Source organism: Abramis brama, assembly GCF_963993115.1.
Source record: "Abramis brama genome assembly, chromosome: 11".
Taxonomy (NCBI): Eukaryota; Metazoa; Chordata; class Actinopteri; order Cypriniformes; family Leuciscidae; genus Abramis; species Abramis brama.
This window is the reverse complement of record NC_139973.1, coordinates 3,208,267-3,235,442: the sequence shown is the minus strand read 5'-3', so window position 1 is coordinate 3,235,442 and position 27,176 is coordinate 3,208,267. Positions and strand designations below refer to the sequence as shown.

General features: G+C 39.1%; 1 protein-coding gene across 6 annotated transcripts in view; it reads right to left on the bottom strand.

Annotated features, from left to right (window-relative positions):
• Positions 1–26,796, bottom strand: part of slc12a5a (solute carrier family 12 member 5a) — a 107,746-nt gene extending 80,950 nt beyond the window's left edge. For 2 of the 6 annotated variants that reach the window (XR_014608197.1, XM_084128287.1), the window contains exon 1: positions 26,481–26,792. Coding sequence is in view for 2 of the 6 variants with exons in the window: in XM_084128287.1 (XP_083984413.1) it covers positions 26,481–26,535 (55 nt within the window). In the remaining 4 variants the exon portion in view is untranslated. Of the gene's footprint in view, positions 1–26,480 lie in introns of all 6 variants that reach the window. The other 4 variants (XR_014608199.1, XM_084128286.1, XR_014608196.1 and 1 more) reach the window with 3 other exon arrangements.
• Positions 26,797–27,176: the final 380 nt, after the last annotated feature.

Genomic DNA, 27,176 nt, shown 5'->3' with positions numbered 1-27,176 from the left:
CACCAGTTGGCTTGTAATTTTTTTATAAATTCTAAAAATGTAATATTGCGAGAACATAACGGTGAACAAACATGAAGGATGCTCGGGACAGTTAACAGGCCAGTGCTGCATCGTCAGAAGTGTTTAAGCCAATTTAAAAATCCAAGCGCAAGAAGATGCAAAAGAGAGCTCAATTCATTTCTTGCACACTTTGTGGAAAGCTAACATCCGAAGCACGCACAGAAAGCGCATCTCAGACAGCACGAAAATACTGAATTGAGATCTCTTTCACATCTTCTTGCACTTGAACGGACAAATTCACAAAAGATATGTCTGTCTCAGTGAGTATCCTACTAAACATAGATATAGGTGATGGTTTAAATGAACATAAACAGTAGAGAAAGATGTATACCAGTTTCAGTGTATTGGATCCGTGCATTAGTCTTAAAGTGACAGAAGCCTAATATTCTGCTGCTGTCTGCTTTTAATGTTAATCAAACAACAAAGGACAAAGAAATAAGGAATAATCTATCCTTAATTCATACAGAAAAGATTAGCCAGTGTTATTTTAATTTTAATTACTTTATTCAATGTAAAATTGATACAGTAAAGATTAGCCAGTGTTATTTTACATTTAATAACTCAATATTCAATGTCTCTACCTAAACTACTGTTCCTTGTCTTTAATAAAGTTTTACATTTATATTTATTAGGTTAGATGCTTAACAAAACAAACTGTGATTGGTTGCTTGACATGAAATGAAAGTCCAGATCTGGCTAAGGTTTGTCTATCCGGGACTCACCAGTGCATGCTTTTAGTGCACACTATAAGTATGTAAACTGGGCTGCAGTCTTTGTATTAATAAGCTAAATATTGAAGCTAAAAAACAATGTTAAAAAAGGAAAAATAATGATAAATTAGAAATCTCTTTTAAAATAAGAGCGATTGAGAACTATAGTCAAAGTATAGTGTAGTCAAGTAGTGATGAAAAGCTAAATTTGACCTTTTATCATCATAAGTGGACAAATTAAATGATGCAAGGTATGATATGAACCCTTTAAAGGGCAGTTGCGATGAGCTATTTGTGAGAATCTGACAGATCTCAAACAGAGCGACGCAGAGCGAACACTAAAAGTGTGAATTGATAAAAACAGCAGGTAAGGAGGAATGCAGAGTCATGTTGCCATGGCAACTGCCTGCACACGAAGACAAAGGCTATACCTCTTCACGAGCGAGAAGGCGGTCGGAGGCGATGAGGGCTGACACGCAAACACCCGCTCGCCAGCTGAGAGTTTGCCAATCCACCTCACAAAACTAAGACTCTCGCACTGTAGCGAGGGTGTGCGCCAAACATTTCTCTTTATATCAACAGTGTATATTCCTGATGTGTTCAATTTCCAAGCACAGACGTCTTTTGATGCTTGCTAAGGTGTTATAAGGTTAATACAACTTGTGAGATATAAACTTCCAGTTCTTAGAAATAAAGTCTTTTTCCCTCCGAATTGGATTTGCAATTGCAACTTTATATCTCACAATTCTGAGAAAAGAAGAGCTTCCATATTAATCAGAATCTAATAAGAATCACCACTGAGAATAATGTTAAATGAAAAGAATTCATTTAAAAAATAATAATAAACAAAGCTAAAACAGTAATGAGAATATGGAAGAAGGAAACGTGCCTAATTGTCATTTTACTATCAAAATAATGTCATATTGCAAAAATAAATAAATAAAAAATAGTGGTCCTAAAATAGGCTTTTTTTTTCAAGCAAAACATAACTTTTCCCTTTTGATTTTGAGATGAGCCGTTACCTGGTTTTACTAAGATTCACAACCTTTAACTAGTCTTCTTAGCTAACTCTTAGAGTTAATAAGCACCAGTTTATATTCAGAGTAGTTATACTAATTAATTCAATGCCAAAAGTGTATTGATATGATTCAGATTGCACCATCTTGATCTGAATCCATCTTTCTCTCAGGAAAGATTCAATGACGCATTTACAAACGTAGTTCAGAAGCGATTGAACATTCAGTCACGCTACAAATACGTTGGTTTGCATACTGAGCAGCTCAGTCGACACTCAGTGGTGAAGGGAGAACACCTCACGGATCTGTCTGTTCACCTTCCATCGGGATTAATGATGACAGCCCATGAAATGAGCTCGGCCACGGGAGTGTGGAGGTCAGAACAGACTCTGGCCAGCCAACCTGATCTAGAACCTGCTGCGTCTACTCAAATCTTACCTGAAATATTAGAGACACGTCAGGTGACCCTCACTAAACATACTGCAAATGTACTATGGTATATTAATGGTATCAGACGATAATATTTTGAGTTATAGCACAGCAGCAATATACATGATAATTATATTATACCGTAGTAATTTTTGGTAGTGAAACATACAAAGAAAACCATTACTTTGGAAGTGCCATGGAACAGTGATACCATGGTAATTACATAATACATTAAAGTACATTCAAAATACCACGGTAGCATCACAGTAATGGTTTAAAAACCCATTGTAATACTGTGGTACTTTGTTTGGTATTGAAGCATACATGATAACTAATGTTAACTAATGAAACCTTTTGGTAAAGTGTTACCAAAGTGCTTTCAAAAATACCATGGTAGTACCACTGTAAATCTCCAAAAACCCATGGTAATACTGTGATACTTTTTAAATAAGTGATATAATCATTGTTCATTGTGAACTGAATGATTGAAATATTCACGTGTCATGGTACTGGTTCTTCAAAGAAATGAATTCACATACAAAAAAGTTTTGTTTGGATGTTTAGGACATTTACCATAGAAGTACCATGGTGTTTTTGGAAGTACTTTGGCATACCAACTAAACACATTCAAAGTTACAAAGGTAAGTTTTATCATGTGCAAAAAGCATGGTATTTGCATGGTACATGTCTAAAAAACAATAAATGTAAAAAAAAACACAAAACATGGTACTTTTTTGTAATGATCATTATTCATTGGTTGTTTGTTAACTGAATTATTTACATATTTATGTATCATGGTATTAATATGGTACTCTAAGGTACTTAGAAAAACACACTGTATATTACACTATATACACAAAAAGTACTCTGGTACTACCGCAGTTTTTTTGGACATTTACCATAGTAGCACCATGGTATTTTTGGAAATACTTTGGCATACATACTAAATCCCATTCAAAGTACCAACGTTTTACTATCACATGGTGGTATACCACCAGTCTGCCTTATATCATGCCCGAAAAAGCATGGTTTTTCCATGATGTCTAAAAAAGCCACTGAAAATGTTGCATTTTCAAAAAAGCACATTGTAAAAACTACTCCATCTTATAAAGTTTCACATGCTCACAGATCTCTCACACAGCTCTATGGCAGATCAGCATCTGCAACAGTGCTATTTGTTTGGGAGTGTGTGGTGAAAACGAGGTGGGATTTGGAGGCGTTATGTACGATCAGAGCGACGGGCAGGTGGGGATCAGATGTGCTTGCAGAACTAAAGGGATTAGCGACCAGTACAGAACAGATCTGTTTGATGTTGACACTCTCCCAGAGGCTCGCGACAGACACCAGACCTGCTCACTTCACAATCTATCCAAAATACAAGCGGAAAACATCAATGTGAGTGCACAGCAAAACTCTATGATGCTAGAATGTTTAAAATGGTTGCCATTATTTATTAAAGGGGCCATGGCATGAGAATTAAAATTTCCCTTGATCTTTTGACATATAAGAGGTCTTTGTATTAGTAAAATATACTGCAAGTTTCAAAGCTTAAAACATCCTCATTATTCCTCCAAATAACAGCTTGTTTTGATATTGGGTGACTGGTGACAACACACAGGCAAATTAATTTGCATATGACCGCCTCCAGAGCAGGACATCGATGAATAGTTATACATCATTGCACCATAGGCCCCGCCCACTGACATTCAGCCGCCTAATGGCTGGCATGTCAATACACTGGTTATGAGCGTCACGTCAAAAGCCATTATAATCACTGACGCTGTCTACGCATTTACTGACAACCCTTAAAGGGGCAGCGTCTTAAAAACGGATCATTCCAGGCAGCGAGTCAAAATGAAGGTAGAAAATAACGCAGATTTTTGTGCAAAAAACATTATTAACATTATATGTGAACCTCAACATATTCAAATAATAATAATAATAATAAAAAAATCATGACCCCTTTAAAGTGTAGGGCTTGTTTTGGATAATCAGGCCAATAAGAGACTATTAATTGCAACTCTTACCTTTTTATTACACAAATGTTTGATTCAAAATGTCTAAACAGAGATCATTGAGCGGAGAACCATTGAAATTGCTGCAAAACTTTCAAAACAGTGATGACATAAAGCCTTGTATACTGAAATGAAGTGACTGGCAGTTTGATACGCACTCAGAATCACAAAGGTTTTGAAGCTTCACCTGTCAATAGTTTAGGCTCTTCCCCAGAACATTTACTAAAAGCTATACGTGTTTACTAAAGACTGATTAAAAAGATTCTTCAACAGCATCAGATGGTTAAACTCATTTAGTTTTAAGAGTAAGGAGCAGACTCCAGTATTGAGTCCTGAAACTGTGAAATATTGCAGCAGGGCTGGACTCTGAGATCAGAGCATTGATCTTTGCTCTGGACAGTGTAATAAGAGAAGATATCCGGATGTTGTAGCCTGAGGATAAACCGCTAGAATTGATCCCTTATCTGGAAGGCTGTGATAGGGTTCCCGGCGGTTTGGGATGCATCCAAACTGCTGGAGCGTAAGTGGATTTAAAGCTCAGTGTGTCAGTATGACGTGCTGTAGTGCCGTTGCTCTTCGAAACGAGGTTTGTGGAATAAACATCAGCTGTCCTTACGGCACAGCAAAACTAGAAGCGTATTTATGTAATTCTGCTCAGTTACAACACATGATATAACTGCACTTTATAATAGCTTTCACTTTAATATACAGGTGAAACTCGAAAAATTAGAATATCGTGCAAAAGTTTGTGTATTTCAGTAATTCAAATTAAAAGGTGAAGGTATATATAACTATATACATATGCATGATTATACTTTTCAGAGGGCCAACATTTCTGTATTTAAAATCCTTTTTTTTATTGGTTTCATGTAATATTCTAATTTTCTGAGATTTTGAATTTGGGGTTTTTATAAGCTGTAAGCCATAATCATCATAATTATAACTTTTGCACGATATTCTAATTATTCTATAATGCTAAAAATATCAGCAGTTAATGCACATTCAAGAATAAAAAGGCAATGAAACTCTGAATCATATACACTCACTTCTGAATGTCCATAACATTCACACTTGTCTGGCATTATATAATGTTAACGATTATCTCCTAAGACCAAACATGTCCTTTGGTTTGGGTCTATGTCTCCTGTCTCAATTTATGTTATCAAACAAAACTATTTCCAACATACTAAAGGAGATCAATACCTCAAGCACAGGTCAGGGAAGTATTTTCACCATTATTATGGCTTCCAAGACCACTGTACATTAAATTTAATCAGCCAAGGGGTTCATGTATATCAGATCCTACCCAACAGGGATTCGCAGATGGACAGGTATGCTAGTCCTAGAGATAGTGGAGCGCTCTTCCACCCTCTTAAAACGTGAAACAGGGAAGCGTGACAGAGGGTTAGATCACGCTTTAGAGGACAGACAGCGAGTGACGGCTTCTCTTCTCTGAATGTAAATTACAGCTTCACCTGTCACTCTAAATCAACCAAGGACATCATGAGAGGGAAAGAAAGAGCGAGAGAAGCATACAGAGAGAATATTCTCACTCAGCAAAGATTTTTTCCAAGTGTTTTAAACATATGTTGAGGAAAGAGAGTCTTTGAAACATGACGGAGGTCCACAGGGGTCCACAATCACATCTGCTCATTCATTCGAGAGGATGCAAACATTCTGCGTACTGTACAGAGAACGGGTGGCGTTCTCTAATACAGTGATGATAAATCATATATTTACAATGTAGAACTTGACTGGCATGTTACAAATCCCTGAATTGCTTGTTGACTTGATTGCACGATTTGAGACTTGAGACATAAAATATGCCAAAACGCCATGAAACGGTCTAACAAATACAATATTCCTTCTTGCCTTGATATATTTCATACTGAAACAGGAAAAGCAACATCTGAGCATTTACAAAGACATTAATTGCAGTATATCTATTTTAAACAGACAAACAAGATATTCGAGTATTGAACGCTTATTTGCTAAAAATGTGCACTTTTAAGAGTGCACTAGTATATACAGTAGATGAGCTCAAAGCTATAGACATAGACAGTCACAAAACTTACATTTTAATTTTATGGGGTCTTTAATAGATCATGCCTGCATATGTTTGATAAACCTGTTTTTCCTTTGGAAACTACTGAAATCTGACTGACGGACACACTTCATGACTGACAGAAAGTGTGCATCACTGAAACTCTCCCTGCAAGACACACACACGCACACACACACACACACACACACACACACACACACACACACACACACACACACACACACACACACACACACACACACACAATTAGCTTTTATGTAAGCACTGCCACAGATGAGGAGATTCACTCAAAGTCTATCAGAGCTCAAACTCGCAAGTCCAATCGGTCAGAAAATAAACAAACAATGTTTCATCACATTAAACTTACAAAAGCTTACAAAAACTTCCTTTTTCAATCCCATATTGACTGTACCATGAAACATGGTGTATACTGTCTGTGTACGGTAGTTTCAAAAGTATATACCATATTATATATACCATATTACATGGTATATTAATAATTTAGTGTAAAAATATTTTTTCCATGTTATTTTTTAGTTGCAGGTTTGTGCCAACAGTGATAAGCTCTACACGACTCTATTTATAGTCATCAGTCAGTTTTAACATCAATGCTAACCCCTGCTCCCTCATTAGGCTCCATGTGAAGTATGTGTGTGGCGTAATGGAGAGTTTGGCATCAGTCGAAGGCAGGCCGAGTTTGATCTCTCTCTCTCATGCTGGCCAATTACCCAGCATTCCTTTAATTTTCCTCCAGTAGCTCCATATATCCCTCCCCATCCGTCTGCCATCCAGCTGTCCCCATGCAGCACCAATTACAAACTCCTCTTATGGATTTAGACAGGACTATTTTTGAATCCTGCTGTGGGAGGACACACACTCCAGACTGGAAACATCTCGCGAGTGACGCTTTCCTGTCCATCGTCGATCACATCTCTCAGTGGCCGAACATTAGGCTGGTATGCTCAGATGTTTTCATGCGTTTGAGTGACGCAGTTTATTGAGGCAACTAAAAAACAATATGATCAGATATTTTAAATTACGACACTTGTATGAATTACATTTCATCACCTTCCTAAAATAATTGCCCAAGTCATTTTGATGATCAAATGGTGATCCAACGTCGGATACTCTTATAGGTTACTCCTGTGGATCACGGCTGAACGCGTCTTCTCCACACTCACTTACAAACAAACATTTTTTTCGCCTATCGTGCGTCTACTCTACACCTGTACCACTAAAAAGACGGATTATATCCAAGACTTCAGTCATAAATTAGTATTAATATTGATAGCATCACTGGTAGCGTCGTTGCTAACTTAACTTACTGTCCATCTGTTAAAATGGCGAATATATCAGATGTAAGTAGTCTACCTTTTGGTGCAGGTGAGGACACATTTGAGCTACACGCGTTGCAGTCTGAGCTGGAAGCTGTTGAGAAACAGATCCACGACCTTTTAGTGAGAAAAGCCGAGCTGATAGACCGGCGGTTAGCTCTTGAAACATCACGCGCCGATGAACACAAATCAGTGATCAACGTTACTAACCCGCTGACTCCGACCTCGTCTACTCCGTGCGTTACTCAGCATCGGTCACGAGCGTCGAGGCCGCGATCAGCCATGGTCTCGTTTACGCCGGCTCCAACACGCCACCACGAAGCCTGGATATTTCCGCAGCGGAAGACGCGAGTCAGGTCTAGACCAAGAAAACTCTCTCCGACCCTCCCGGTTTTCGAGATATCCACACAAAACCGCTTCTCCCCTCTCCGCGAAACAGAACGCGATGCTGTGATCATCGGTGATTCCATCGTTCGACACGTACAAGCTACGTTAAATAAAAGTAAGGTGCATAGTCACTGCTTTCCTGGTGCTCGTGTTTCTGAAATCGCTGCTCACGTTCCCGAGATTCTGAACGAGCGCGTCGGAACTGTGGTCCTGCACGCGGGAGGGGCCGACATCAGGCTGCGACAGACAGAGGTTCTGAAGAAAGACTTCAGGAATCTGATCGATACGGTACGCAGCACATCGCCTGATATAACGATCATTGTGTCAGGACCGCTTCCCACGTACCGACTAGGTCATGAAAAGTTTAGTAGATTATTCGCGCTAAATGAATGGTTAATGTCATGGTGCAATGAGCAGAAACTGCTCTTTGTAAATAATTGGAATCTGTTTTGGGAGCGTCCTAGGCTTTACCGTGCTGATGGCTTACACCCAAGCAGATTCGGATCGGATCTTCTGTCAGATAACATCTCCAAAATGTTAAATACCTTTTGACTAGTAACCAAAAGTTCAAATCATAGTCTCTGCTGCACCAAATTAACTGATATAAATAGTGTAGAACATTGCATAGAAACTGTGTCTATTCCTCGTTTAGTGAGATCAAATAATAAATCTACTGCAGGATCTAGAAAAAATCTAATTGTTATTAAACCAGAAAATGTTGCTATTAGTAAACAAAAACAATTTCTAAAGCTAGGTCTTCTAAACATTAGATCACTCACACCTAAGGCAGTTATTGTAAATGAAATAGTCACGGATAATAGCTTCGATGTCCTTTGCCTTACTGAAACTTGGCTTAAACCTAATGATTATTTCGGTCTAAATGAGTCTACTCCATCAGGATACTCCTATAAGCACGAACCCCGTCTGATTGGTCGTGGCGGCGGTGTTGCAGCGGTCTATAGAGATATTCTCAATGTTACTCAGAAAACGGGTTATAAGTTTATTTCGTTTGAAATACTTGTACTAAATGTTACGCTCTTAGATGTTAGAAAAAAATCCATATTATCTCTAGCCTTGGCTACCGTATATAGACCGCCTGGGCCTTACGCTGATTTCCTAAAAGAGTTTGCAGATTTTCTCTCAGATCTATTGGTCAATGTAGATAAAGCATTAATTGTTGGAGATTTTAACATACACGTAGATAATCCAAATGATGCGTTAGGGGCTGCGTTTATAGATTTATTAAATTCCTTTGGGGTCAAACAAAACGTCACCGGACCAACTCATCGTCTTAATCACACACTCGATTTAATTATATCATATGGAACCGATCCAACCGATATAGATATCATTCCACAAAGTGATGATGTCACTGACCATTACTTGGTAACTTGCATATTACGTACTGCTGTAATATGTCATGCGGCGCCGCGTTTTCGACCAGGCAGAACAATCCTTCCATCCACCATAGATAATTTCTCGAGTTGCTTGTCTGATCTGTCTCAGCTGCTGCCTGAACCCAAACAAACAGATGAACTAGAGGAATTAACTAGCACTATGAGCACCATTCTCTCTAGAACATTGGATGTTGTTGCACCCGTTAGATTAAAAAAGGTCACAGAGAAAATTAAAGCACCATGGTACAATAATACTACGCATGTTCTAAAGAGAGAAACCCGTAATTTAGAGCGTAAATGGAAACAAACTAATTTAGAGGTCTTTAGAATCGCGTGGAAAGACAGTATGTCACGTTATAAAAAGGCCCTAAAAGCGGCCAGGGCTGAGCATCTCCGCAAACTAATAGAAAACAACCAAAACAATCCTAGGTTTTTATTTAACACCGTGGCTAGACTAACAAATAAACAGACGTCACCCGAACAAAATATCCCGTTACAGTTTAGTAGTAATGATTTCATGAACTTCTTCACTGAGAAAATAGAAAACATCAGAACCACAATTGTAAACGTTCAATCCTCAATCGCACCTTATAATTCAGCCTCAATTTTCCCCCCGCAAGAACAATTACAGTGCTTTACAACTATAGAACAAAAAGAGTTAAATAAACTTATCACTTCATCTAAAACAACAACATGTTTATTAGATCCTATACCAACTAAACTACTGAAAGAAGTGTTACCTGTAGTAGAAGAGCCTCTCCTCAATATTATTAACTCGTCTTTATCTTTAGGTCATGTTCCAAGAACATTTAAACTGGCAGTGATAAAACCTCTCATTAAGAAACCACAATTAGACCCGCATAATCTAGCAAATTATAGACCCATTTCAAATCTACCTTTTATGTCTAAAATACTAGAAAAAGTTGTGTCCGCTCAACTGGGCTCTTTCTTGCAAGAAAATGATATCTATGAAAAGTTTCAGTCAGGATTCAGGCCGCATCATAGCACTGAAACTGCGCTCGTTAAAATCACAAATGATTTACTTTTAGCTTCTGACCAAGGCTGTTTCTCAATACTAGTTTTACTTGATCTAAGTGCTGCGTTCGATACTATAGATCATACAATACTCTTAGATCGACTACAAAATTATACTGGTGTTCAAGGACAAGCATTAAGCTGGTTTAGATCATACTTATCAGACCGCTACCATTTTGTCTATTTAAATGGAGAAAAATCGATCATAATTCCAGTAAACTATGGAGTGCCGCAGGGATCTGTGTTGGGCCCTCTATTATTCTCAATATATATGCTGCCACTTGGAAATATTATAAGGAAACATGGAATTAGTTTCCATTGTTATGCTGATGACACTCAAATATATATTTCATCACGGCCGGATGAAAACGCTAAATTATCCAAATTGACAGAGTGTGTTAAAGATATAAAAGATTGGATGACGCGTAATTTTCTATTATTAAATCCAGACAAGACAGAGGTAATACTTATCGGTTCAAAAAAACGCCCACAGAACCTCTCACAATACAACTTTGACATCGTAGGATGTCCTGTTACTTTATCCTCTACAGTAAAAGACCTGGGTGTTATACTCGATTGTAACCTGTCTTTTGAAAATCATATTTCGTATGTTACAAAAACAGCCTTTTTCCACCTTAGAAACATTGCTAAGCTACGTAATATGCTATCAGTTTCTGATGCAGAAAAGTTAGTTCATGCATTCATGACCTCGAGACTAGATTACTGTAATGCTTTATTAGCCGGTTGTCCTGCATCCTCAATAAACAAGCTACAGTTAGTCCAAAATGCAGCCGCTAGAGTTCTTACTAGATCAAGAAAATATGATCATATAACACCGATTTTATCATCACTACATTGGTTACCTATAAAGTTCCGTATTAATTACAAGGTATTGCTACTGACTTATAAAGCCCTAAACGGCTTAGCTCCAGTCTATTTAACGGATCTTCTATCACCCTATAATCCATCGCGCTCTTTAAGATCAATAAATTCAAGGCTTTTGGTCATACCTAGGATATCCAGATCCACCAAAGGAGGGAGAGCATTTTCACATTTGGCTCCAAAACTCTGGAATAGCCTTCCTGATACTGTTCGTTGCTCGGACTCACTCTCCCAGTTTAAAACTAGATTAAAGACGCATCTTTTCAGCCAGGCATTCATATAATATTGTTAATCTCACAGTTTCAAACTACAATCCGGCCTCTAGTTCATAAATGCCAGAGGAGAACTGGCCCCCAACTGAGCCTGGGTTCTCCCAAGGTTTTTTTTTTTCTCCATTAGGTCACCTGATGGAGTTTTAGGACACCATTAGGCCGCTTGATGGAGTTTTTTTCGGTTCCTTGCCACTGTTGCCTTTGGCTTGCTCAGTTGGGGATATTTTGGGGATATTTAATTTTATTCTATCAATCAATAAATTCCACTAGAAACAAACTTTGTTGTATTATTTTATTTTAATACTGTGAAGCTGCTTTGATACAATCTGTATTGTGAAAAGCGCTATACAAATATACTTGATTTGATACTTGATTTGATCAAATGACTTAGGCAATTATTTTAGGAAGGTGACGAAAGTCACTATAAAATCAAAATCCAGTTGTTTTTAAATGGAATATTGCAGTATTTATTATATATATACAGTGAGGAAAATAAGTATTTGAACACCCTGCTATTTTGCAAGTTCTCCCACTTGGAAATCATGGAGGGGTCTGAAATTACATCGTAGGTGCATGTCCACTGTGAGAGACATAATCTAAAAAAAAAAATCCAGAAATCACAATGTATGATTTTTTAACTATTTATTTGTATGATACAGCTGCAAATAAGTATTTGAACACCTGAGAAAATCAATGTTAATATTTGGTACAGTAGCCTTTGTTTGCAATTACAGAGGTCAAACGTTTCCTGTAGTTTTTCACCAGGTTTGCACACACTGCAGGAGGGATTTTGGCCCACTCCTCCACACAGATCTTCTCTAGATCAGTCAGGTTTCTGGGCTGTCGCTGAGAAACACGGAGTTTGAGCTCCCTCCAAAGATTCTCTATTGGGTTTAGGTCTGGAGACTGGCTAGGCCACGCCAGAACCTTGATATGCTTCTTACAGAGCCACTCCTTGGTTATCCTGGCTGTGTGCTTCGGGTCATTGTCATGTTGGAAGACCCAGCCTCGACCCATCTTCAATGCTCTAACTGAGGGAAGGAGGTTGTTCCCCAAAATCTCGCAATACATGGCCCCGGTCATCCTCTCCTTAATACAGTGCAGTCGTCCTGTCCCATGTGCAGAAAAACACCCCCAAAGCATGATGCTACCACCCCCATGCTTCACAGTAGGGATGGTGTTCTTGGGATGGTACTCATCATTCTTCTTCCTCCAAACACGTTTAGTGGAATTATGACCAAAAAGTTCAATTTTGGTCTCATCTGACCACATGACTTTCTCCCATGACTCCTCTGGATCATCCAAATGGTCATTGGCAAACTTAAGACGGGCCTTGACATGTGCTGGTTTAAGCAGGGGAACCTTCCGTGCCATGCATGATTTCAAACCATGACGTCTTAGTGTATTACCAACAGTAACCTTGGAAACGGTGGTCCCAGCTCTTTTCAGATCATTGACCAGCTCCTCCCGTGTAGTTCTGGGCTGATTTCTCACCTTTCTTAGGATCATTGAGACCCCACGAGGTGAGATCTTGCATGGAGCCCCAGTCCGAGGGAGATTGACAGTCATGTTTAGCTTCTTCCATTTTCTAATGATTGCTCCAACAGTGGACCCTTTTTCACCAAGCTGTTTGGCAATTTTCCCATAGCCCTTTCCAGCCTTGTGGAGGTGTACAATTTTGTCTCTAGTGTCTTTGGACAGCTCTTTGGTCTTGGCCATGTTAGTAGTTGGATTCTTACTGATTGTATGGGGTGGACAGGTGTCTTTATGCAGCTAACGACCTCAAACAGGTGCATCTAATTTAGGATAATAAATGGAGTGGAGGTGGACATTTTAAAGGCAGACTAACAGGTCTTTGAGGGTCAGAATTCTAGCTGATAGACAGGTGTTCAAATACTTATTTGCAGCTGTATCATACAAATAAATAGTTAAAAAATCATATATTGTGATTTCTGGATTTTTTTTTTTAGATTATGTCTCTCACAGTGGACATGCACCAACGATGACAATTTCAGACCCCTCCATGATTTCCAAGTGGGAGAACTTGCAAAATAGCAGGGTGTTCAAAAACTTATTTTCCTCACTGTATGTAATCCTTATTAATCAAAATAACTTCCCCTCCCTCTTATCTCTTCTCTGATAATGAGGGCGGAGCAACCTGTCACTCACATGAGATCCACCAATAGCAAACCACAACCATCCAATCAATTCCCCATGAACAGAATCAAGTCCCGCCCTACATTTGTTCATCAAAACAACTGATGCATTTATGCCAATCTCACCAAGCACACACCAATACAAAGAAAAGTAGGTAAATATATAATTAAATGAGTTGCAGTTCGCACACACAGTGGCACACTTCCAACCAATTACACGTGCAAAGATATCCAGCCCTAAAGCTATCGGGACAGGGACACAAACACCGTTATCGTTCACGGCAAAACACCTCCTTTCTCATCGACAGTCATTGAGCATTGAAAATATGAACTGAGTGCACAGAGAGAGAGATAGAGGGGGAAGAAAAAACACTATCTTGCAAACAGGCACGGCGCCACCGCTGGGGAAATGCCTCGGCACTGTAGATTATTACTCAAAACCATCTGCCCAAATGCTTTCTTCCAAATCGACTTGGAAGGGGGCGAGGGAAGACGATGTTTTCCTCTGCAACACTGAACAAGGTTAGAAGCGAGACCCGCTGGCGCCCGTCCAGCCATGGGTAACCATGGAAATGAATATTAACTCGATCTGAGGAGAAGCAAAGCGTTCCTGGAAGTACGTGTGCACCCACAAATGATGGAGGTGGATCAGTTCAGTGTCATTAGGGTGCTTTCTAAGGCAGTATCACGCAGATTCTGCAGATTTGTCTGCATATCCATGATGTGAATCAGTTCCAGCACATCTCAAAGCTGCTGTATTAGACTGAGATCTGGTGACTGTGGAGGCCGTTTGAGTTTAGTGAACTCACTGTCATGTTCAAGAAACCAGTTTGAGATGATTTGAGCTTTGTGACATGTGCGTTATCCTGCTGGAAGTATCCACCAGAAGATGAGTTCACTGTGGTCATAAAGGGATGGACATAGTTAGCAAGAACACTCAGGTCAGCTGTGGCGTTTAAATTATGCTCAATTGGTACTAAAGGGCCCAAAGTGTGCCAAGACTATATATATTCTGACCGTCATCTAAATGTTGCAGCAGAAATCCAGACTCATCAGACCAGGAAACGTTTTCCAATCTTCTATTGTCCAGTTTTGGTCAGTCCGTGTGAATCGTAGCCTTAGTTTACTGTTCTTATATGACAGGAGTAACACCAGTGTGTGTCTTCTGCTGCCTGTAGCTCATCTGATTTAAGGTTGGATGTGTTGAGTGTTCAGAGATGCTCTTCTGTGTTCAGAGATGCTCTTCTGTGTTCAGAGATGCTCTTCTGTAGTCAGAGATGCTCTTCTGTGTTCAGAGATGATCTTCTGCGTTCAGAGATGCTCTTCTGCGTTCAGAGATGCTCTTCTGTGTTCAGAGATGCTCTTCTGTGTTCAGAGATGATCTTCTGCGTTCAGAGATTCTCTTCTGCGGTCAGAGATGCTCTTCTGCAGTCAGAGATGCTCTTCTGTGTTCAGAGATGATCTTCTGCGTTCAGAGATGCTCTTCTGCGTTCAGAGATGCTCTTCTGCAGTCAGAGATGCTCTTCTGTGTTCAGAGATGATCTTCTGCGTTCAGAGATGCTCTTCTGCGTTCAGAGATGCTCTTCTGCAGTCAGAGATGCTCTTCTGTGTTCAGAGATGCTCTTCTGCGTTCAGAGAGGCTCTTCTGCGTTCAGAGATGCTCTTCTGCGTTCAGAGATGATGATCTGCGTTCAGAGATGCTCTTCTGCGTTCAGAGATGATGATCTGCGTTCAGAGAGGCTCTTCTGCGTTCAGAGATGCTCTTCTGCGTTCAGAGATGATGATCTGTGTTCAGAGATGCTCTTCTGTGTTCAGAGATGCTCTTCTGTGTTCAGAGATGCTATTATGCGTTCAGAGATGCTCTTCTGCGTTCAGAGATGCTCTTCTGTGTTCAGAGATGCTCTTCTGCGTTCAGAGATGCTCTTCTGCGTTCAGAGATGCTCTTCTGTGTTCAGAGATGATGATCTGTGTTCAGAGATGCTCTTCTGTGTTCAGAGATGATGATCTGTGTTCAGAGATGATGATCTGTGTTCAGAGATGATGATCTGTGTTCAGAGATGCTCTTTTGTGTTCAGAGATGCTCTTCTGCGTTCAGAGATGCTCTTCTGCGTTCAGGGATGCTCTTCTGTGTTCAGAGATGCTCTTCTGCGTTCAGAGATGCTCTTCTGCATTCAGAGATGCTCTTCTGCGGTCAGAGATGATGATCTGCGTTCAGAGATGCTCTTCTGCGTGCTCTTCTGTGTTCAGAGATGATGATCTGCGTTCAGAGATGCTCTTCTGCATTCAGAGATGCTCTTCTGCGTTCAGAGATGCTCTTCTGCGTTCAGAGATGCTCTTCTGAGGTCAGAGATGCTCTTCTGTGTTCAGAGATGCTCTTCTGCATTCAGAGATGCTCTTCTGTGTTCAGAGATGCTCTTCTGAGGTCAGAGATGCTCTTCTGCGTTCAGAGATGATCTTCTGCGTTCAGAGATGCTCTTCTGCGTTCAGAGATGCTCTTCTGCAGTCAGAGATGCTCTTCTGTGTTCAGAGATGCTCTTCTGCGTTCAGAGAGGCTCTTCTGCGTTCAGAGATGCTCTTCTGCGTTCAGAGATGATGATCTGCGTTCAGAGATGCTCTTCTGCGTTCAGAGATGATGATCTGCGTTCAGAGAGGCTCTTCTGCGTTCAGAGATGCTCTTCTGCGTTCAGAGATGATGATCTGTGTTCAGAGATGCTCTTCTGTGTTCAGAGATGCTCTTCTGTGTTCAGAGATGCTCTTATGCGTTCAGAGATGCTCTTCTGCGTTCAGAGATGCTCTTCTGTGTTCAGAGATGCTCTTCTGCGTTCAGAGATGCTCTTCTGCGTTCAGAGATGCTCTTCTGTGTTCAGAGATGATGATCTGTGTTCAGAGATGCTCTTCTGTGTTCAGAGATGATGATCTGTGTTCAGAGATGATGATCTGTGTTCAGAGATGATGATCTGTGTTCAGAGATGCTCTTTTGTGTTCAGAGATGCTCTTCTGCGTTCAGGGATGCTCTTCTGTGTTCAGAGATGCTCTTCTGCGTTCAGAGATGCTCTTCTGCATTCAGAGATGATGATCTGTGTTCAGAGATGCTCTTCTGTGTTCAGAGATGATGATCTGTGTTCAGAGATGATGATCTGTGTTCAGAGATGCTCTTTTGTGTTCAGAGATGCTCTTCTGCGTTCAGGGATGCTCTTCTGCGTTCAGGGATGCTCTTCTGTGTTCAGAGATGCTCTTCTGCGTTCAGAGATGCTCTTCTGCATTCAGAGATGCTCTTCTGCGGTCAGAGATGATGATCTGCGTTCAGAGATGCTCTTCTGCGTGCTCTTCTGTGTTCAGAGATGATGATCTGCGTTCAGAGATGCTCTTCTGCATTCAGAGATGCTCTTCTGCGTTCAGAGATGCTCTTCTGCGTTCAGAGATGCTCTTCTGAGGTCAGAGATGCTCTTCTGTGTTCAGAGATGCTCTTCTGCATTCAGAGATGCTCTTCTGTGTTCAGAGATGCTCTTCTGAGGTCAGAGATGCTCTTCTGCGTTCAGAGATGATCTTCTGCGTTCAGAGATGCTCTTCTGCGTTCAGAGATGCTCTTCTGTGTTCAGAGATGCTCTTCTGCGTTCAGAGATGCTCTTCTGCGTTCAGAGATGCTCTTCTGTGTTCAGAGATGCTCTTCTGAGGTCAGAGATGCTCTTCTGCGTTCAGAGATGATCTTCTGTGTTCAGAGATGCTCTTCTGTGTTCAGAGATGCTCTTCTGCGTTCAGAGATGCTCTGTCTATGCCATGTCTAGCTGCTGCCATGTGATTGGCTAATAAGATATTTGCATTAATGAGCAGTTGAACAGGTGTACCTAGTTCATTTGTTGTGTAAATCCCTCATAATTACAGTGGAGGGTCTTACAAACAGGGGCAAAATCATATATAGGCCTACTGTAGGTGTAGATATCAACTGATATTGCTTTTGTGGAACGATACAGCTTATTTTTATGTTGTTTTTAAAAGTCCAATACATAACTGATAATCAGAATCAATTCTTAATTACCATTTGCATTTTTAACAAATTTTTTTTCATTTTATGTCTAGTTAAGAAATCACAGAATTAATGACTGTCGTTTAAAAGGTTTAGTTAATTATCCAAATAAAGAATAATTTACACTAGTTACTAGTGCTTGTATACAAATTACTTAACAATGTAGAGTATATACATTGCTCTATCTGTGAATACTGTTGATGGGTAAGGTACTACTTTCTAGGGACTACCCAAATTTTGGCAAGTATTCAAATTGTTTTAATTATTTAAAAATGAATGACTGGTCTCTCTCTAATGCCAGTAAGCAGCTCCCTAGCAATCTCCCAGAACATCCTGAAAACCAACTAGAACACCCAAGCAACATTTTGCACAAGCAGGTAAATCTTCTTCAGAAAATTGCTAGTTTATTGCTGTTGTCAAGAAATGCCCCGAAAGCACGCAGCGGATCAAGCTGTCTTCAGGTTTTATTAAATTGGCCCAATTCTTTCCAGAATCCCAATAGCTCACATCCCACTGACCACAACATCCTCTCAAAAACACTTCAGACATCCTAATGCTTCTTGCAAGCACATGGGAAACTTGTTTTGGACCCAGAAAGCCGATATGATTTGACAACAGCAATCTAATGCAACCCAATTTATTTTAAACTGGCATTTCTGGACTGGTTTGGTAGATTTATATCAGAGGGAGAAAGAGGCTGAGAAAGAAACGTGGGTGTTTGCAATCGTAAGGTTTCAGTGCTGAAGACGTTACAGAAACCTACAGTAATTAGACTCTGGTACTGCGAGACATTCTGAGCTTTATATGACATCTGCGTGTTACACAACTGTGCCAAACACTTTTTGTTCTGCTGTTCTAATGATGAGAGTGAATCATATCATATAACCTTGAAATGGAAAAGGTTCAATTCATTCGCTCTGTTTAAACTGGAGACTCTTGATTAGTCACTCTATGGAGAGCAATGAGAAATAAAGCCGGCTCGAGCTGGAAAAACATATACGCTGTGTTATCTACGCAAGCAGTTCATACATAACCACGAGAGATGCTTTGAGCACATTAATGTTAATGCATAAGATTCCTTCAGACGTCTACAGGCTGCAGCTAAGGGAAAATCCAGCTAAATCCAGCACGATTCCGGCTGGTAAATATCAATATAAATACATTTACACACACAAAGACAGATAGAGACAGACAGACAGATAGAACGATAGATAGATAGAATGATATATTGAACGATAGAACAACAGAAAGAATGATAGACAGAACGATAGAGCGACAGAAAGAACGATAGAAAGATAGAAAGAAAAATAGAATGACAGAAAGAACAACAGAGAAAGAATGATAGAATGACAGAAAGAATGATAGAACGACAGAACAAACAATAGATAGAACGATAGAGAGAATGGATGGATGGATGGATGGATGGATGAATAGATAGATAGATAGATAGATAGATAGATAGATAGATAGATAGATGGATGGATGATAGACAGAACGACAGATGGATGGATGGATGGATGGATGGATGGATGGATGGATGGATGGATGGATGGATGATAGACAGAACGACAGATGGATGGATGGATGGATGGATGGATGGATGGATGGATGGATGGATAGATAGATAGATGGATGACAGACAGAACGACAGATGGATAGATAGATAGATAGATAGATAGATAGATAGATAGATAGATAGATAGATAGATAGATAGATAGATAGATAGATAGATAGATAGATAGATAGATGGATGGATGGATGATAGATAGTTGGATAGATGGATGACAGACAGAACGACAGATGGATGGATGGATGGATGGAGTGATAGATAGATAGATAGATAGATAGATAGACAGATAGATAGACAGATAGATAGATAGATAGATAGATAGATAGATAGATAGATAGATAGATAGATAGATCCTGTGAAGGGAAACACTCCACCGCAGTGATGTCATATATTATTTAGTAATTTGGGCCACTTGTTTATTCACAGTCGTTGTCTCCCTCCTCACTATTTCACTCTCTACCATCTTATTTCCCCTGCTATTCAGTTTTAAATGAGTCTCCTGCACTCGTGAGCAAACACACACACACACACACGCACGCACACACACACACACACACACACACACACACACACACACTTGTCTTGGCCTTGGTGGTGAGCAATGCAGTCGGCGGCTCCATTGCGACAGCGGTAACTATGGCGATAACACCGAGGAGAACTGCAAAACATCTCCTACATGCTCGCACCTACATCCACTGCATTTCTTTAAAACATGACAAATCAAGTGCACTCAGTGGATGTCACGAAAAACATGTCCAGGACATACTTCACCTTAAAACCACAGGGAAGAAAGCTAGAAATTACATTCTGCATTGCCTATTTCAGGTTAGCCATTATGATGTGTTGGCTTTGTGACATTTTTTTCATGACAATTAAGCACATTTTCTTCCAAAATCTTAACGTATTCAGACACTTTGACACACTTTTTTTTTTTTTTACTGTATTCAGAGTAAAAATGCTGCTAATTTAAATTTAACAACAAAGACAGTACAACAAATACAATCATGACGCATAAATATATTTTTACAATTTAAATGATGCATCATATGAATAAATGCATCATTGTCTAATTACAGTAATGATATTTTTGTCACGTCACAGTAATAATATTTTATTGCAAAATGTGCTACACTGTCATAAACTGTCATCTTTAGATTTTGGTGTGTGTGTGTGTGTGTGTGTGTGTATGTAAGTGAGTAAATAAATAAAACAAATAGTCTTTAATTACTCATGTTAAAGTCATCCGTCTGTCACCTAGACTAGAAATAAAAGGGGAAAAAGCAGAACATTTTAAACTTTTAAGGTTGACATAATTACCTCAGAATTAGTATTCATTACCATCACCTTTACTGTAGGGCTCATTTTTAATTAAAAGAGACTATTTCCCTTTCAAACTCATTAATCGTTTGACATATGGAGTGTGTGAGTGTCATTTTAAACCACATTTAGACTCGTTTAGAAACTAAAGTCACACATTAAAATGTCAGAATGTTACTGTAACGCATGCACAATATCAAAGGAATGCTGCAGGATCGTTCATAAACGCCACTTTTCTTCATTTCTGCATTTTTAGTGGATGTCTGAAGTCAGTTCACACAGGTGTTCAACAGAGGAACCACAGGTGAAGAGAATGAAACACACACAAACACAGGCTTCAGTAGATCAACTGTTGGAGCTTTGCAAACTCTTCATGAATTTGAATATTGTATGAATCTGAATCTGAATATGAATATGAGTCTGATATGAATATTTCATATCTTATGCAGTGACAATCATAACTTTTAAGTGGTTTTTAGTGCCGGTAAAGTGAGTGGATCCTGGTGAAATAGGGTGGACCTCAATGGCAACTCTCAAAATACATTTTATAATACATGGGCTAAATATAATCCGACCCCCAGTTTCACAGACAAGGCTTAATATAGTCCCAGAATAAATGCATGTTTGAGCTGTTTTAACTGAAAGCAATGCACTGATATATCTTAAAATATGTCAGTGCCATTGTTTTGTCTCACGATTCACATCAGTAACGTTTGTTTCTAAGGCACGTTTATAGAAGCTACTTAAATGTCCTAATCGAACTAATAACTAATCCTGGTTTAATCTAAGCCCTGTCTGTGAAACCAGACGTGTCTGTTGATTTCTTGAACGCAATGGCCAATCAGAGGCGATTAAGTTAGAATCCACTGGAGTTTTTGTCCAGTGCTGAGTTTTGCATGTTCATAAATAAGTGTAGACATTATGTAAATAAGATATTCGTTGTGCAGTGTAGACAGATTCATTGATTATAACATAACTTTGTGAGATCGCGTCAACTCAATGAACTAAGACAGCTGTTTAAGTTGATAAAGAGAGCGCTCTCTGCACGCTTTCTAGGCGATATATCAGTTCAGAATTGAAATACATCTTTTGTCTTGATTGACCAGCGGCATCGTGCACACACTGCAAAGTTTCAGGAGTGACATCCACTACTAAATGCACGTATTTGAGTGATTATTATTGTCATGTATGCATTTACATGTATACATTTGGCAGAGGCTTTTATCCAAAGCGACTTACATTGCATTTCAAGGTACACATTTACATTCTTATCAGTTCTTGCTTTCCCTGGGAATCGAACACATGACCTTGGCGTTGCAAGTTTGAGCTACAGGAAAGCTATATGCATGATTTTTCTCTCCGTAGAAAGAAATACACCTCATACATTTTATCGAAATTTAGAAAATATTGCAAGTTTTGCGCAAATCTGTAATGGAAAGCAGGCTACCGTGACACATTAAGAGAATCTGCTGAAACAGAGGGCCGCTCACGGGCTCGGCCTTAACCAAACATTATTAAAGACCTTCAGCAGACGCTGCAGAGAGAGAATGAGCGAGAGAGGTGGACGGGACAGTCATTAACCCCTCGATGGAGGGAATCAGAGCAAGTGAGGACAGAATAGACACACAGAGTGACTTTTGGACCCAGAGGGCCCTCAAGAACGATACATCAAATCAGTCTTTCTGAACTCTGACACGACGATTCTATCACATCCACAATACCAAATCATTTCTCTCCCTCATCTATCTTCCCTTGAACTATACTTTCAGACTGTTTCCTCAATAAAAGTTAGGGTGTAATGGGAATATCTCAGTTAAAATGATGCAGACAATGTCTTTTCTGTCAGAACAGGACACTGGATCACTGTAGGATTCATTTCAACACATTCAAATGTGTCACGATCAATCTTGAAACATGCAAGAATCAGCATTTGATGCAAATGCTGACAACAGCAGCTTGGTAGTAAAAATAAATAAATAAAACAATAAATATCGGAAGGGTTAAACTGGTGACACTTTACAATAAGGTTCATTTGTTAACATTAGTTAATGTATTAACTAAAATGAAGTAACAATGAGCAATACATTTGTATTCATTAATTTTTGTTAAAGTTGGTTGATAAAAATACAGTCAATCATTGTTTGTTCATGTTAGTTCACAGTGCATTAACTAACGTTAACAAATACAACTTCTGATTTTAATAATGTATTAATAAATGTTGATATTAACATTAACTAAGATTAATAAATGCTGTAAAAGTATTGTTCATTCTTAGTTCATGTTCACTAAAATAGTTAACTAATGAAAGCTTATTGTAAAGTGTTACCTTTAAACTACTCTACCGTTCTTACATTTTTTAAAAGAAATTAATACTTTTATTCAGCAACGATGCATTAAATTGAAAATAAAGACATTTATAATGTCACAAAAGAATTCTAATTCAAATAAATTCGTTCTATTCATCAAAGAATCACGAAAAACAATGTATCACGTTTCCATAAAATACGTAATTCCACAAAAATAACTGTTTTCAACATTGATAATCATGAATGTTTCTTGAGCAGCAAATCATCATATTAGAATGATTTCTGAAGGATCATGTGACACTGAAGACTGGAGTAATTATGATGAAAATTCAGCTTTGATCACAGGAATAAATAACATTTTACAATAAATTCACATAGAAACAGATATTTGAAATTGTAAAAATATTTCACAATACATCAGTTTTTACTGTATTTTTAATCAAATAAATGCAGCCTGGTCGAGCCTCTTTTTTCAAAAACATAAAAAAAAAAAAAAACACAAATGAAGGGAAGCTCCAATAGCAATGAAAGCCTCTCATCAACCAAAAGCATCCACATCATAATGTCACCTGTTGCATTAAAATGCTGTCTAGATTGGTTTTGGAACAGAGCTACAGACCTTCATAAGACACAAGACCGCAGCATCTACATCACTGCATGACAGCAGCATTAATCATCAGTGTTCACACTGTAAAACAGTGACTGATCATCCCTGTGTCACTGTACAGTCCTCACCGCCACAGCGCCAGGGTTTGTGCTGACGAATAGCACAATAACCTCTTATCTCTGAAAGACTCATCCACAGTCCTTCTCAGAGCCACGTCCTCTGTCTATCTCTGATATCCTCCAATGTATCACTCTGTTGATAAGCACTTCACAGGGGAAGGTCAAGTGATGAAAACAGAAACATCATCACTAAAAACAGATTTTTATATTTTATAAGGAAAATCATTCTGACTGGAAAGATGCTGAGGTGTTGTGGGTGGTTGCCGGGGTGTTGCTATGCAGTTGCAGTTCTCACATCGAACATGGTCGATAGGGAAAATGCATTTTAAATATATTTTCAACTGTACATGCACTAATTCAATCTAGCTGAGTGTAAATATTAGTGTATGTGCAGAGCTGTAGGAGGGGAGCAGCAAACCCCCGTTGCGTTCCCTCGGTGAAAAGCCACTATTGTTAACGTGACAGTGATGAAGATTTATGCAATGCCGACTGGATAGATGAGATTACAGAGCACTAAAAGTCACACATCAGTGAACACAACCTCATAGCGACAGGTCAGGACACTCTACTGGAGTCCTTCAAGTCACCGGAAGACACACATGCAGCAAAACAAAATAATAAATAATAATAAAAAATAGTTTTGCTTATAGATGCTAATAGGCCAATACAGAGTTCCCGCTGCCCTAAAAGGCAAAAAGCAAGGCCTATCTTTATTTCTCAAAGCAAACTTACAAAGAAACATAAATTCTATTATATAAATATTAGTGATGTCAAATCGATTATTTGAATTATCATAAAAGTTTGTAAATATATAATAAATATTATATATAATAATAATACATAATATAAAATTACATGAATAAATAAATAAATAGAATTAAAAATATACACACACTACCCATCAAAAGTTTTGAATAATTAAGATTTTTAAAATGTTTTTAAAAGAAGTCTCTTCTGCTCACCAAGGATGCATTTATTTGATGAAAAATACCATAAAAACAGTAATATTGTGAAATATTATAACAATTTTAAATAACCATTCTCTATTTAAATATATTATAGTGTAATTTATTTCTGTGATGCAAAGTTGAATACTCCAGTCTTCAGTCACATGATCCTTCAGAAATCAGTCTAATTTGATATATATATATACATATGTATGTATTCTTTTTATTAGCATGTACACCCTGCTAAATAAATTCTTTTTCCATCAAGCCTGGAACAAACTCTCCTCCAAATAATTAACAGAGCACCATCTCATGAATATGCTGAAGCGGAAGACGCAGAATGCATCTGGAGGACGGATGCCTTTCATCTTAGTGTAGTGGGACAGCGAGATGCTCGCCTAAATCTCCTGATAATCCGCCTCAGCTTGTAATGAAAGGGATAAATCAGGACCCTGGACAGCGCCCGACAGGGCTGAGTGATAATGCGTCTGGATTCAGCACCACGGACAGCAGAACATCCACATACCTGGATCACATTCTGGGTTTGGGTTTATAGGGCATTAAATGGACCTAAAAGGCACAAATCTGTGGCAACAAAAGCAGGTGCACTAAATGTAGACTGAACAATAATCCAATGCTATAGTAATAATCAAACACACCTGAAGCAACCAATTAAGGTCTTTAGGATCACTTGAAAAGTAAAGGCAGGTGTGTTTGATTAGGGTTGGAGATGAACTGTGCAGGACAGTTGATCGGCAGGAGCAGGATTGGGCACCCCTGCTATAGAGGATGAAAACAGTGTAGGGAAATGCCATTAAACACAGTTCCCCAATCTGATTTGTGCCATATAACCGTGTGTGTGATGTATGTGCTGTGTGAAGAACTGCCTCCTGATAAGATCAGAGAGTCTAAACACACACCAACAGCTGCTGACGCCTGTTAAACACACTGATCAGATAGTCACGTCTGATGAAAAGGAGCATAACTGAGTGAAATCCAAATGTAATTGAATGACATTTCATTGTCTAAGGAAGGGAGCAGCGAATGAGTGTCATGGGCAAAGAAACTGTTACAGAGATGGAGACGTGTGCAGTGTCGACCTGATAGATGAGATTATACAGCAGTAAAAGTCACGCCGCTCTTCTGCTGGAGTCCTTAGAGAAATGAAGGATTTTTTTTTTTTTTACATAAAATATGAAAATAAATAAAAATGAAAAGTAAAAAAAAAAAAAAACTCAGAACTTTCCTATTCAACACCTCTAAAGTGGCATGGATAAAATAATAATATGATAAAAATAAAACTAAATTATTAACAATAACAATAAATGTTATAATAACAATAAAATAATAAATCCAAAATCCAAAAATGTCACAGCGCTCTCCTACTTGACTATTAAAGCGACAAGGATTAAATAATAATATTAAATAACAACAATATATATAATACGCAATATTAATATAAATATAATAAAACAAATACTCCATAAACAGCTTAAACTAAAAGACCCACAGCACTGACTGGATGTTACCTTACAGATTCAGGTTAAAAACAGTGAGACAGTCTCAAATTTGACGACGGCATCTCCGTCTGTAGCAGAGGAGTTCTTAGAGCATGATGCCAGTGTGTGACGGCAGAGAGGTTCCCCTTCCACCGAAGCTTTCTGCTTTTGTGTGACACGCTTGAAAACAAACATGTACAGACACAACTACAACAGCCTATTACTATTCCACTCACAGCAGCCATGCAGTATACAGGAGAGGACCAGTCATGGCCAGCCACCCGAGGCTCGAACCCTGTGTGTGTGTGTGTGTGTGAGATTCCTCCACTCACCCTGGCTGTTGGCGGCCCCCTCTGCCTCCTCGCATTCGGTCAGGTTGTTGACCATCCTGCCTCTCCAAATGCCCTCGCTCCCCTAAAACTGTCCTCCGCTCAGGGGAGAAAAGCAGAAGAACGGCCAAACGAGGAGATGTGTGAGAAAAAGATGGACTGATCTGCCCACCTTCCTTCCCCTGCCGAGAGCTGTGAGGAAATCACCGGCCAACGGATCGAGAGATGCGCGTTTTTCTCCTCTGATTCTCTTCTTCTCGCGCTCTCCTCTCCTCTCTTGGCTGTAGCGTGACTCCCTCTCTCTCTCTCTCTCTCTCTCTCTCTCTCTCGTAGGAGGAGGATTCGACAGCTCAGAGCGACTGGAGTTTACTGGATGATGGAACATGCTCTCTCTCTCTCTCTCTTTCTCCCACACACTCGCTCATGCACATGGGTATCCGTGCACACATGCGTTCAGTGTAGTGGCTGACACAATGTTAACACAAAGGTAGTCAAATTAAAATGAAAACTTGCAGTTGTCTAGATAATCAGAGTGATTTAAGCATGTTGCTATGTGTTATCAAACAGGCTCTAATAAAAAAAAGTCAAGTCTCTGTGATATTCAGGCTTGAGTCCCTCCATTGTAAGACTTCATTGTTGGATTTTTCCACCTGATGGATTTTATCGTGAAAACCTTAAGTCTGATCACTCAAAGTAAAC